The sequence below is a fragment of the Harpia harpyja genome, chromosome 21, assembly GCF_026419915.1.
Source record: "Harpia harpyja isolate bHarHar1 chromosome 21, bHarHar1 primary haplotype, whole genome shotgun sequence".
Classification (NCBI taxonomy): Eukaryota; Metazoa; Chordata; class Aves; order Accipitriformes; family Accipitridae; genus Harpia; species Harpia harpyja.
The window spans coordinates 10,318,411-10,330,995 of record NC_068960.1 but is presented as its reverse complement, the minus strand read 5'-3'; the positions used below and the strand labels follow the sequence as shown (position 1 = coordinate 10,330,995).

The following is a 12,585-nucleotide window of genomic DNA, read 5'->3' as shown; positions in this document are numbered from 1 at the left end:
GGTAAGATATCTAAACACATGCCTCATCTCAACACTTTCACTGCTGTTTTTTCTTTCTGTAATCTCTCCCCTCCTGATGAGCACAAGGTTTCCCTGACAGTAGTCACTGCTGGGTGGGAGTCAGCTTTTGAGCCACAAGACCTGAATGAAGTGTCTTACCCTGCAGTGAGCTTGCTGGGAGAGGAGGGTGGCTCCACACATTAAGCAAACCTTTACACCTTATGTGTTAACCATAAAAGACGGGACTGCTTTTTTCTTTTGTCTTGAGTGTATTGTCACAGAACTGGCACATTCAGGAGTTACTCCTGGTTTCGGTGAATAGCTGGTTGGTTTCCACAGGTTTTGACTCTGAGCAGGGGGTCCCACTCTGAATGGGCTGCTGGTTAGTCCTGAGAGCCAAGCTGGAAAACTCTTCTTAGGGCTGTAATGGTACAGGTACCTGTAAATAGTGGTCTTTCTCTTTTTTGTGGTTTCCGAGAGTGTTACCTCCCAAATGTTAATTTGAACTAAAGTATAAGGTGCAAGAGGAGTGAATATTCTTTGCAAGGACTATTTGTGTCTGTGTTGGATCTGCTTTATATTACCTCTCTAAAGTCCAGCAATGTCACTGAATATAGTAAAAATAACCTAATGCTCACTTAGAAGGCATTTTGTATTCACCCTAATAACACTGATCATGATGCGCTAATTGGCTGTTAATTGATATGATAAATATTATTAGGAAATTCATACTAATTCAACATCAGTTAATTTACTCTTGCTTTTGAGTGTTATTTATTTATTCATGAGAGTCAGTGGGAGAAGGGAGAAAATGCTTGGCTAACACACTCCAGCAAAACTACAAATAATTGAGATTTGTCTCCCAGGAATGCTACCATTTTCATAATTAGAATAGTCAGAAAAGCAAGCTTGTTACTGAGATTATTGGCCTGCCTAGATAAGTATCATAGTAAATTAAGTTTAGTGTGTGTTGCAAGTGTAGTACAGTGATATCTGATAATTAGTTGTTCATTTGCAAATCATAAAAATGGTTTCAGTAACTACTAGAGACTGACTGCAAGACAAAACAAAGTTTTTGTTTGAAATACGGCAGGCTGCTTCAAACCAAATGCTCCCTGGTTTTGTTTGAAATTTAGTGCATATAAATGTGCTGTCAGAGCACACACACTTGCACGCATACACATAACCTGAAGTTCTGTACTGAGATTGATTTTGAACAGTCCTGTGTTATCACAACTGCTTTCATGGATTTTGTGATACAAAAGATTTCTGTCTTTGTTCTCAGGGTTCTTACATTTCTTCATTTACAATGAATCCTTCAGATCCTGTGAAAAACGTCAACAAAGTTTTCAGGTGCAGAGTATCTTTCTGGATTTGCTTAACGGATGATACCTGCCCCAATGGGTTCTTGAGTGAGTCTTGGAAGTGGTACATGCAGCACAGATGTTAAATAGCTATAACAGAAGGATGACAAAGCTGGGATGGAAATGTTTTCTTTCAAATTCCAAAACAGAACATTGTTGTCTTTTTTTTTTTCCCTTGGGAAAAGATAGAAAGAAATTATCTTCTTATGATCCAGCTCTGAATATGAAACAGTTCTACATGTGTCCTCTATCTTCCTACTTACTTTCTTTCATGCACTTTATTTTTCTGTTCATAGACAAGGTAGAAATCTCTCCAGCACAGGGGTTGCAGCAGAACTCAACCTAAATCTGTAATGACAGTGAGTTTCCCTTTTTATATGAAATTCTGCAGGGATGTAGAGCTGCTTATCAGCTCACAAACTCACTGTAGAGAAAGTTGCAGTGATCTCCTAAAGGGAATTGTCCAGCTGTAAGGCAGTGGCTCTTCTCCTCTGACTGCCCTAAGTTTATACTGTCACCCTCTGAAATGATTAAAGCAGACTCAAAATGCCCACATCAGCAGCCCCTTTGTTCCAAGCTAGGGCTTCTGCTCAGCATGGGAGGAACATTACTGAAATCTGTCTCTTTAATGTTAAATGGACTAGTCATTGAGTGCTTGTAAATTATGTCTCGCTGCTTCCCACCTACCTTGCATTGATTTTTGCTTATGGGTTACTTGATCATATGAACTTACAGAGGATCATAAATTGCTTCTGTAATTCATGGTAGAGTCTGAGAATGAAAAATACTAGAGCGGCGTTGTTGAGATAAAACGTTTCTGCGAAAAAATTGAATATCCTCTTTTTAATAGCAGCATGATTTCTGAAATTTTATCCAAAGCGCTCAACGCTAACTCACAGATAAAAAGTGAGGGTAACAGCAATTTTAAGGAAATCTATATAACATAACTAGCAATGTTTCATTCTGTAAACCATAAGCATCCCTCTCAAATCCCTGGGGACAGTTGCACAGAAGATCTTCACAGCTGATTTCACCTCTCCTACTTTGCTGAGCAAGTTAAAACTCACTAAAAGAAGCCACACATATGACCGGTCATGTTAATTAGCAACTTGGTTTGTTTTGCTAGAGATGAAACCCACCCCCTCTTTGACCTGGGCAGTGGATGTGCTCAGTTCAGCTGGCATGCAAAGGTGCTGATTCCCTGAGATGCTGAACACAATCAGCTCATGCCACTTCTCAGAGGCGCAGGAAAGCAGGCGATGGCCTTGCAGCATGGAGGGCATGTCTGTGATACACAGGGCTTTGTGTGGCTGGCTGGTTGTCAGTATACTTATTCACCAAAATTGCACATGCTGCTTAGCCCATTTTTTGGTGAATACCCTTACTTGCCAGAGGGGTCTTCTACATTGTGAATAGACCAGTGGGCATTTTATATATAAATAGTAATAATAATTTAAAAAAAAAAAAAATCTGTGCTCACCTAAAATCTTTTCTTTCACTAAAGATGTCCACAAGGGCCACCATGGAAGCAAATGAACCATTTCCTAGACTGGAGGTGAAAACTGGCATCCCAAAGTTGGGATTAATGTTGCTAAAGATCATTTTCTGGGTTCTGGCACAGGAAAAATTGCTTTTTCATCTAAGTGTGATTAACACACACTGTGCTTCAGGAGTTACCTTGCCTGTGAAAGGTGTCTTCACTGGCGGGTACTGTAGGAAGACAGAACATCCCCTCTCAAGTCTGATGGCAAATGAGGCACTTGCTGTAATGGATCATTGGGCCTTAACTCCAGCAAGAGTTCTGGATAAGTCCAGATAAATGTTGCTATTATCAAGCCCTCAGACAAAGACTTCTCATCAGGTCCTGATGGCTCACTGGTAAATTGCTCAGTGAAGTTTTTTGTTGTTTTTATATGACTCCAACTACTATTACTAGGTCTGTTACAAAAATTTGGTTTTCTAAATGAAGAAAGGGGGGGGGGGGGGTTCAGTCTTGTCACCATTTGAACAAGGCAAAACTGTTTTTGCTCTAACCAAAACGGAAAACATTTTCAGACGAAAGCAATGCCTGGAAATTATCAACCTGCTGTGTCGTTATGAGTTGTGAGCAGTTGAAGAGAAGGAGTTTGTAGTGGAAATCTGAGTTCAGCAGCTACCACTCAGCTGACTGTTGCAGAAATGGTCCCGCTGAAGGGAATGGGGCTGCTCCTGTGAGTTTAAGTAGGGACTGCAGAGCTCTGCCTCTTTGGAGTGATTATGGCTAGTACTCCCGCTATAATGACAGGGCTTCTGATTGGCATTTATGGATGTAATAGCAGTAAATAGTGTGTTGAATTACACAGCAATAACTCTTCTGATGTCCTCTATCCATTGATTCATGCTATCAAGGCAGAGTACACACACGTGGCTGTGTGCATATGAAGTCAGCAGCATCCAGGTATCTCCATGCAACACTACAGGCTTGGGGAAGAGTGACTGGAAAGCTGCCCAGCAGAAGAAGACCTGGGGGTGCTGGTTGACAGCCGGTTGAGTATGAGCCGGCCGTGTGCCCAGGTGGCCAAGAAGGCCAACGGCATCCTGGCCTGTATCAGGAACAGTGTGGCCAGCAGGAGCAGGGAGGTGGTTGTTCCCCTGTACTGGGCACTGGTGAGGCCGCACCTCGAGTCCTGTGTTCAGTTTTGGGCCCCTCACTGCAGGAAAGACATTGAGGTGCTGGAGTGTGTTCAGAGGAGGGCAACCGAGTTGGTGAGGGGCCTGGAGCACAAGTCTTATGAGGAGCGGCTGAGGGATCTGGGGCTGTTCAGTCTAGAAAAGAGGAGGCTGAGGGGAGACCTTATCGCTCTCTACAACTACGTGAAAGGAGGTTGTAGCGAGGTGGGTGTCAGTCTCTTCTCCCAAGTAACAAGTGATAGGACAATAGGAAATAGTCTCAAGTTGTGGCAGGGGAGGTTTAGATTGGATATTAGGAAAAATTTCTTTACTGAAAGGGTTGTCAGGCATTGGAACAGGCTGCCCAGGGAAGTGGTTGCGTTACCATCCCTAGAGGTATTAAAAAAAGCACATAGACATGGCACTTCAGAACATGGTTTAGTGGGCATGGTTGACAGTTGGACTCGATGATCTTAAAGGTCTTTTCCAGCCTAAACAATTCTATGATTCTACTCTGTGATCTCTGTGCAGAGGTATTCTGTTGAATGGCCAAGACAATATCAAGCTGAGAATAGAAGTTGATGGATTGATATACAAAAAAATAACATGGCTCACAAAATTCATTAAAAGATTGCTTCATGCTACTAGAGAAGTCTGATCTCATTAATTAGCAATAGAAGTAAAAGATTAGCAGGTTGGCTCTGAGTTATATTGGTGGATGATTGAGCATAATGTGGCATCACAACAAATACGAAAATGATTGCACTATGTTTATTATTCTGGCATTTAGTAATACTGCAATAGTTGAAGATTACATTCTTCATTATGAGTATTGATTTCTCTGGGCTCTAGAAAGTGCAAGTTGAAATTATGCTAGAACTGAGATTCTCCTGTTACCTGCAAATATAGGTACGGGTTTTCCTGCTAACACACGTTGATGTCAGTCCTGTCACGCTTTGAGCAGGAAGCCAGAAGGGCTACTTTCACTTTTCTCAGTAAGTTTGTGAAAGGCATTTGGTCACAGAGCAAAATGCCACGTTTCATTTTCAGTGTAGGATAGCAAAATAAATACGCTTTGATACAAGGGCTAGAAAATGTTTGTTATGAGCTGGGTGAGCACTGCTGCTTCTGTTGAGGTTCCATGTGGCAGTTCTCTGAAGTGAGGCAGCATGAGAAGTCACTCTTCTATCCACTGTTGCCATTGCGTAATGAAACGGCAAACTTTGAGGAATTTTAAGACGAGTCTTGCTGCTTCCAGGCCAGAGCTGCTGTTTCACCTGTGCCAGATGGCCATAAAGAGGACACTTCATTCACTCTCCCCACTCACTCATATGTGCAAAGCTATTTCCAAGACTAGAGCTGTGCTCCCAAGATGTCACTGTAACATAATATTCTTCACACTTTTTGTTTTACCTTGTATTAATATTGTGGGCTTTTAATTACATTTTATGAAACACTAATCTGCGTAAGTTATCCTAGAAAAAGCGGATTCCCTAAACATGTAGGGAAGTTCACTTAACAGGCAATGCCCACACTCAGAGAAGTTTTCTAGGTGAGATGGGGCGCAGCTCCAATCCCACCGAGACCGCTCCAAGCAACTGGTGCAGGAGGAGAAGATGGGAATCCTCCTGTGTTGCCTTGACTCATTGTTCTTGGAAAGGCAGACGATGGCACATGGAGAGGTGACAAGTGTCAGTGAAGGCTGAGTGTAGGGAGTGCTGCAGAGGAAGGAAGCTGCCCGTGACTCTAGTGTACCTGGTGGGTGGGAAGGAGAAAAGTGAACAGAGGTGAAAATATTGTTAAGGGCTGTTTGGGACCAGGGAGTGAAAGGCGATCTTGGCAACTGCTTTTATTTGGACTGAAGTGACTGAGATTGGAGGCCACTTGCATTAGCACCCTGAGTGAGCTTTAGTGCATGTGGCACATGGCAATGTAGTGATGGCACTGAAGTAGCTATCAAATGCAAGTACTACCTTAAAATCCTTTTAGATTTTTGTCACTGCTGAATGGTACAATGTTAAGTGAAATCATCTGACGTATCTTTCCTGTCTTCTGTCCTAACACCCAGAAGGGGATGCGCTCCTACATTAGAGGCAGGTCATTAAAATGCAGGCATTAACATGATGTGCAAGCCTTCAGTATGCACAAGCTTTATAGAAATGCAGTGGCTAGAGCTATTCAGATCTTGACGTTGTTCATACAGCACTGAAGTCCTACTGTATTTTTTAGTAAGCAGATACTCACATTCAGTATTTCCTGCCAGTTTCATCTCATTTGCAAACCAGGCTGCTGCTTTATCAGTGGAGTAGCCTGCAAAATAGAGGGTGCTAATCAGCCATGGGCTAAAACCAGGGAAGTAACACTATAGAGCAGAAGTAGCAGACATTCTGACAGATGGAAAAAATATAACATTCTTACCTTCGTGAAATTCCAGGCAGCCAAGAATAGGATTAGATTAAAGAAGCCATAATAGTATGCAGGTGGAAAATGGGACTGTAAAAACCTAAACCTAAAAGAGAAGGAAGGAAGGAGCATGTGAAAAAAGAAGTTAGAGTAGGAAAATAGCAGAGAGGAAAATACGTCACTACAGGAATTTATTAGAGAAACCAGATGAAGTGAGGTGGCATTTCAGGTGAAAATTTGGAAGGATTTTGTTCTCAGTAATTGCTAGATAAATGATAGTGTGGGTATTGAAAGCAAGTTAGTTTGAAATAAAAGACCCACAATATGGCTATTTTAAATTCCCTTCACCTTCTACATATCATTGCAGAAAGCCACTAATTTCAGAAGAGAGGTATCCAAAAATGTAATGAAAACCACTAAAAATATTTGAGTGCATTGATGGGACATCATCAGCTTGAAATCAAAGCAGTTTAAAAGAAAAATGGGTTGTTTTAGCAATTGCAATTGCCCTTCATTCCCCTGTCAGTTCTCCTTGCAAGCACATTTTCTTGCTTTCACCATCCCTTTCTGTCCCTGTCGCTGTGCTAAAGCCCTAAGCACATGCACTGGGAAGCTCATCGGTTTTGTGGGAGAAACAGTAGAACTGAGCATAGGTAAATGGCCATAATAAATAGACTGAAAATGATAGAAGAAATGAATTTTAAGCTTTTTTTCTAATCTTTTAATGCTGTTCATCCAAGTCTTATTGAATTAGTGGTGGAGGTTTTTTAAAGAAATACCGTTTAAGTTGTTGGTGTCCCACTAATGAGCACTAGACTCTAACATATAGTAAGGCAAGCAAGCCCCGTGGCAAGCACAGAAGCCTGCCAAGTAATAGCTAAACAGCAGTCACAGCTATAAATTTGATCTTGCACATTCCAATCAAATCTGTCATTATCTCAAACCCTTCGAGTCCTACATTGGGTGCCTAAAAGGACTGTCATGGTTTAACCCCAGACGGCAACTAAGGACTGCACAGCTGCTTGCCCACTCTCCCCCACCCCCTGTGGCACAGGGGAGAGAATCAGAAGGCTAAGAGTGAGAAAACTCATTGGGTGAGATAAAGACAGTTTAATAGGTAAAGCAAAAGCCACACACGCAAGCAAAGCAAAACAAGGAATTCATTCACTCCTTCCCATTGGCAGGCAGGTGTTCAGCCATCTCCAGGAAAGCAGGGCTCCATCACACCTAACGGTGACTTGGGAAGACAAACGCCATCACTCTGAGCGTCCCCCCCTTCCTCCTTCTTCCCCCAGCTTTATATGCCGAGCATGATGTCACGTGGTCTGGAATATCCCTTGGGTCAGTTTGGGTCAGCTGTCCCAGCTGTGTCCCCTCCCAACTCCTTGTGCCCCCCCAGTCTCCTCGCTGGTGGGGTGGGGTGAGGTGAGGAGCAGAAAAGGCCTTGACTCTGTGTGAGCACTGCTCAGCAGTAACTAAAGCATCCCTGTGTTATCAACACTGTTTTCAGCACAAATCCAAAACATAACCCCATACTAGCTACTATGAAGAAAATTAACTCCATCCCAGCCAAAACCAGCACAGTCCATTTAAAGTTAAGAGTGACTCATGGGCCTAGAAATTTCCTGATGAGTAGTCTGAATACAACTAGGGGCAATAAAGTTGCATTAATTTATGAGCAATACTACTGCAGATAGATGTTCCTTGAGGGGCTGCAGAGAGGCAAGTGTCTTTTACACAGGGCAGTGAGCCTCTGGGACTTTGTAGGCTCTTCAGTGTTCAGTATCTCTGTATATTTCTGGATAGGCACATAGCTGCCTTTTAGCCCCTTATATAGTCCAGCAAAGAGCCTTATTCCAGAGACTGGGTACATGTCTTACACATAAAACTTTCCTGGACCTCCAGGATGGAAAGAACAGGTTCTGACTTAAAGCAAGTGTGCTAGAGAAGCACTGCTGAGGAGGTGAAACTTGAAGGGAGGGTTATGGGAGATGTTGAAACCATCATCCCATCTGGGATGTGCTGCTCCCATTGCAGCAGAATCTCTCTCTCATGGTTGTCTAAAAGGAGTGTTTCAATTACTCAAGGGCATTTCAGTACAAATAAGGGGATCAAATTGTTTAGGTAACCTGAAACTGCTCTGCAAACTTTCAGTCTGTTTTTTCTGAGTTCATGCTACTCCCTTTAATAAGGAGAAGATGCAACAACAAGGAATAGGCAAAGGCCTTTTTTCTATGTCCAACTTTTGTTTTGTAATTAATACATGTTAAAAAAAAGCTTTTGGTATTGTTTACTTTTACCTACATATGTTTCCAGTTTCCAAAACCTGGGAAAAAGTCTTTCCCTCTTGCTCACTCTCCTTTCACGCTTTGCAAATGTCTTCTTTCTTGTTCCTTGTATCAAGTCAAAGACATGAGCATGTTTTTTTAATAACTGTAGGAGATGTTTTGGAAGGCGCAGCGGGCTTCACGGCTGTACTCGGGCTGTCTGATAACTGCCCAGGTGCAGCCTCAAGTTTGTCCTGCAACCTAGCGTAAGCCTATTGTGCCCCCACTGTCTGTGAAAGGAGTCTTGAGATGGTGGGTACGTGGAAGTGGGAGAAGAATGGGGGCATCCCAAAGGGCACTAGTGCAGAAACTAGGTATGACTTACCCAGATACACTCCTCAGTGTTTTTAGGAAGAAACAGAGGATCCATGACGTGTTGAAAAGAGCATGATTGAGCTAGGAGCTTCTTTCAAACCTGAGGGTTTTGTTAGCTGTTAGAAGATCCATCTCTGATACTTCCAAGTTTGCTGAGGGTCTTTTCCTGAGTCTCCTTCAAATTCAAGTCAGTTAGGAAATTCTAACCTCTAATAGTATGAATATCTGCCCTGGACACCTGGAATCTCCTAAATGGCATCAATTTATGTCTAACTCACTTGGACACTTAATTGGCTCTCCAGGCTTTTGTGGTGAAGGTAGGAAAAAAACAGCTTTTCTGATGGTGAGGGGGAAAAATAAAGGTGATAAGTAGTTCCTATAGAAGAGTGTAAAACCCAGTTCTGTTGCTTTTCTGGGAGGGCACAGGAGACACCACTTTCAAACAAAGCAGGTTAAAGTCCTGTCCCACTGGTGGTTGCTAGCCTGGCTGTGGAGTTTTATCAAGCTAGTTATTTATTGAGAACATAGGTGTGCATTGAGTTTGAAGTATCATGTTTGGCCAAAGTGTTTCATGTGGTTGAAGGCAGGTGTGTTAACGTTCTCACACATGATTGCAGCTGCTGCTTTTAGCTGGTTCAGCTCGTGCATGGCCATTTCCAAACCTTTACTTGTAGTGGGAAATGAACATTTGAGTCCTGCCCATGTTCACATGCATTTCCAAAAATTAAATACATATTTTCAGTATAATCAGAAGTTCAGACTTTTCAAGACTGTCAAATGGATTTACCTTTTAGAGGCAATAAACCAAAGTAACAACTCAGATCTTAGGACTCTGAAAAATTGTACTTTTTGGGGGTGGGGGGTAGGGGAATGGGAAGGGACTAAGTAACTTTTGAGACAATGATACTGCCTTTCATTTAAAAAAGAAAAAAGTTAAAATATGCAAGAGGAAAATTGGGGCCAGAGGGTTTTTTTGAGCTTTGAGGCACTTTCCTTCCTTGTTCTGTTTATATTCAAAATTCCAGGTTCTTCCTAAGTCTTTTTGTTGAGAAAGGTCCTTACAAGGTCAGAGCACTGAAGAGGTTGTTTAACTGAAGAATTAATGTCAGGTTTTGGATAAAATTGTATTTTTCTTACATTGTGTTCAGGTTTTTGAGTTAAAGAGCTGTTACACAAACCAAAACCAAAGCACTTTAAATTCCTGAGCAAAAATGTCCCTCCAGGTCTTCAGTTAATCAGTATATCCTGTCTTAACCTTACACTGCGGTGTTTGCTTTAGAAAAAGGAGATCAGAAATTTCTCCATTAAAATAAAAATGAACATAATTTTAAAATAGGCTTGTAAGAGCCCCTCTCCTACACAAAGAAGTGAAGATACACAGGTTGCCATTTAAATGTTCCAGTATACATCTGCTGTTACAAATAAATGCTATCAGTTGAGATAATCCTGAGCAGCTGTTAAGTAGCAGAGTTTCACCAGCTTCTCAGCAGAGCTGTGCTGATGAGGGGAACCAGCATCTTTTGATAAATGGGGGGTTTCATTTCTGGAGGAGGAGGGAGGAAGTTGGCCTTGGCATTCTTTTGAATACTTTGAACAGTGCTTAGAAACTTTAAGGTGATTCCTTTGAAGATGCAAATGTGCGTACCCAGATAGAGCTTGGTCTGACCCATAAAAAACATTTGGATACTTGTCTGTGTTCATGCAGCCTTGTCCAGGTTGAGGCACACAGGCAGGGCTGTGTGGGGAAGGCTGGCACGGCTGCTGCCTGTGGAGTGATGACCCTGTACAGTGATGGAGGAGAGGGGTACGATCTTGATGGCATGCAGGCTGGCACCCCTCATGAGTTCTCTCTTCTCCTTAGAAACTGCTTTTGAAGAAAGAGCCAAGGTGAAATGTGTACTGCTCTCTGCACCCCTGCCCTGTGGATACACTCAAGAGATGTCCTGTGTTTTGTTTTTGAACAGGAAAAGCCAACAACAATGTACAGTGGGATGAGGACTCCATAGAATACATGCCAGCCAACCCAGTCAGGATCGCATTTGTCTTGGTTGTTCATGGCAGAGCTTCTCGGCAGCTCCAACGCATGTTTAAGGCTATTTACCATAAAGACCATTTTTATTACATTCATGTTGACAAGGTAATATATCACTGGTTATAAATTGCCTGTCTGGCCATCTGTCGGTCTACCCATCTTTGTCATCTTCATCTTCTCTTTACCTCTGCTGCATAAAGTGCATGTCACTTTTTGTCTCTCCATCTGTTATGTGTTTGGAGCCTCTTTTTTTTTTCCTTCCTTGTTATCTTCTCTGTGTAACAGCCTTCATTTCTCCTTATATGTCTATGACTATCTGTCGGTGTCTGTCTGTTGTACATTTAGTTAACAGTAATTGATAAGTTGATGCAGACTGACAGTGGTGGCCCACTGGATGGAGAGCTGACCCGAGGTGCCTTGGGCAAGTTACTTCACACTGTAAAAGGGAGGTGGTAACAGTCACCTCCTTTATGAAAGCCCTTCAGGATCAATTGATGAAAATTGATAAATAAGAGCTAGTTACACCAATTAGTGATTACTGTAGTAGTAATAAAAAGAACTAAACAGGAGTCTCTGTACATTCCCATATTAGCATTTAGCAAAAGAAGGTTGTGCGCCATAGTAAGCGAGGGCAAAGCAACGGCAACACTCAGCGAGTCAAGAAGTAGAGTTGGTGGTTGGTGAACGCAGGGAGGGACAATTTTGGACAGAGTAACTTGAATGTATTACTTTTTTCTCCTGTAAAGAGATCCAATTACTTGCACCGGCAAGTGCTCCAGTTTGCCAACCAGTACCCAAATGTGAGAGTCACTTCTTGGAGAATGGCAACTATCTGGGGAGGAGCAAGTCTTCTGTCCACCTACCTGCAGACCATGAGGGACTTAATGGAGATGAATGACTGGCCATGGGATTTCTTCATTAACCTCAGTGCTGCCGACTACCCGATCAGGTACAATGAGCATTTTAAGAATGTACATGTTTTGTTCCTAAAGGAAATATGTATTGAAGGATATAAGGGATGACATGTCCATGCTGTGCTGCAAGAAGCAGAGGTCAGAGGGGCGGTTTCTTCTGTCTTACAGCAGAAGACTCCTCTTGGTGAGGCTGGTGTCTGACAGCCACACTTTAGCCAATGAGACAGTCACCTCACCCCTGTGTGTCTGCCGCTTACCTAGGAGGGACTGCAGCTGTGAGCAGGCTGGCAGCACTTGTTTTTCACTTTTACTGAGGAAGCAGGGGCTGTTCTGTTTAGTCATTATTTCCAGCAAGGGGGCGCCCGCAAGAGGGGATGAGTAAAGTAGCAGAAGTACTGGGGCTTAGCAGATGGACCCCAGGCACAGAGAGATTCTCCCTTCCCAGGGCTCTGATCAACAGTTTGATTTCATGTCTCAGAAAGTGTTGAAGATATGAATGTAGATTCAGTGAAGGTAATGTTCTCCTCTTCCTTTTTTTAGTACTTTTTCTGCGGAGGATAACAATAGTAGAAGTGACAAAT

At 42.5% G+C, this 12,585-nt stretch overlaps 1 protein-coding gene across 2 annotated transcripts in view; it reads left to right on the top strand.

The window, feature by feature from the left end:
• Nucleotides 1–12,585, top strand: part of XYLT1 (xylosyltransferase 1) — a 205,014-nt gene that overhangs the window by 130,434 nt on the left and 61,995 nt on the right. For both annotated transcript variants that reach the window (XM_052772962.1, XM_052772963.1), the window contains 2 exons: nucleotides 11,023–11,195; nucleotides 11,837–12,039. In XM_052772962.1, coding sequence (XP_052628922.1) covers nucleotides 11,023–11,195; nucleotides 11,837–12,039 — 376 coding nt within the window. The remainder of the gene's footprint in view (nucleotides 1–11,022; nucleotides 11,196–11,836; nucleotides 12,040–12,585) is intronic.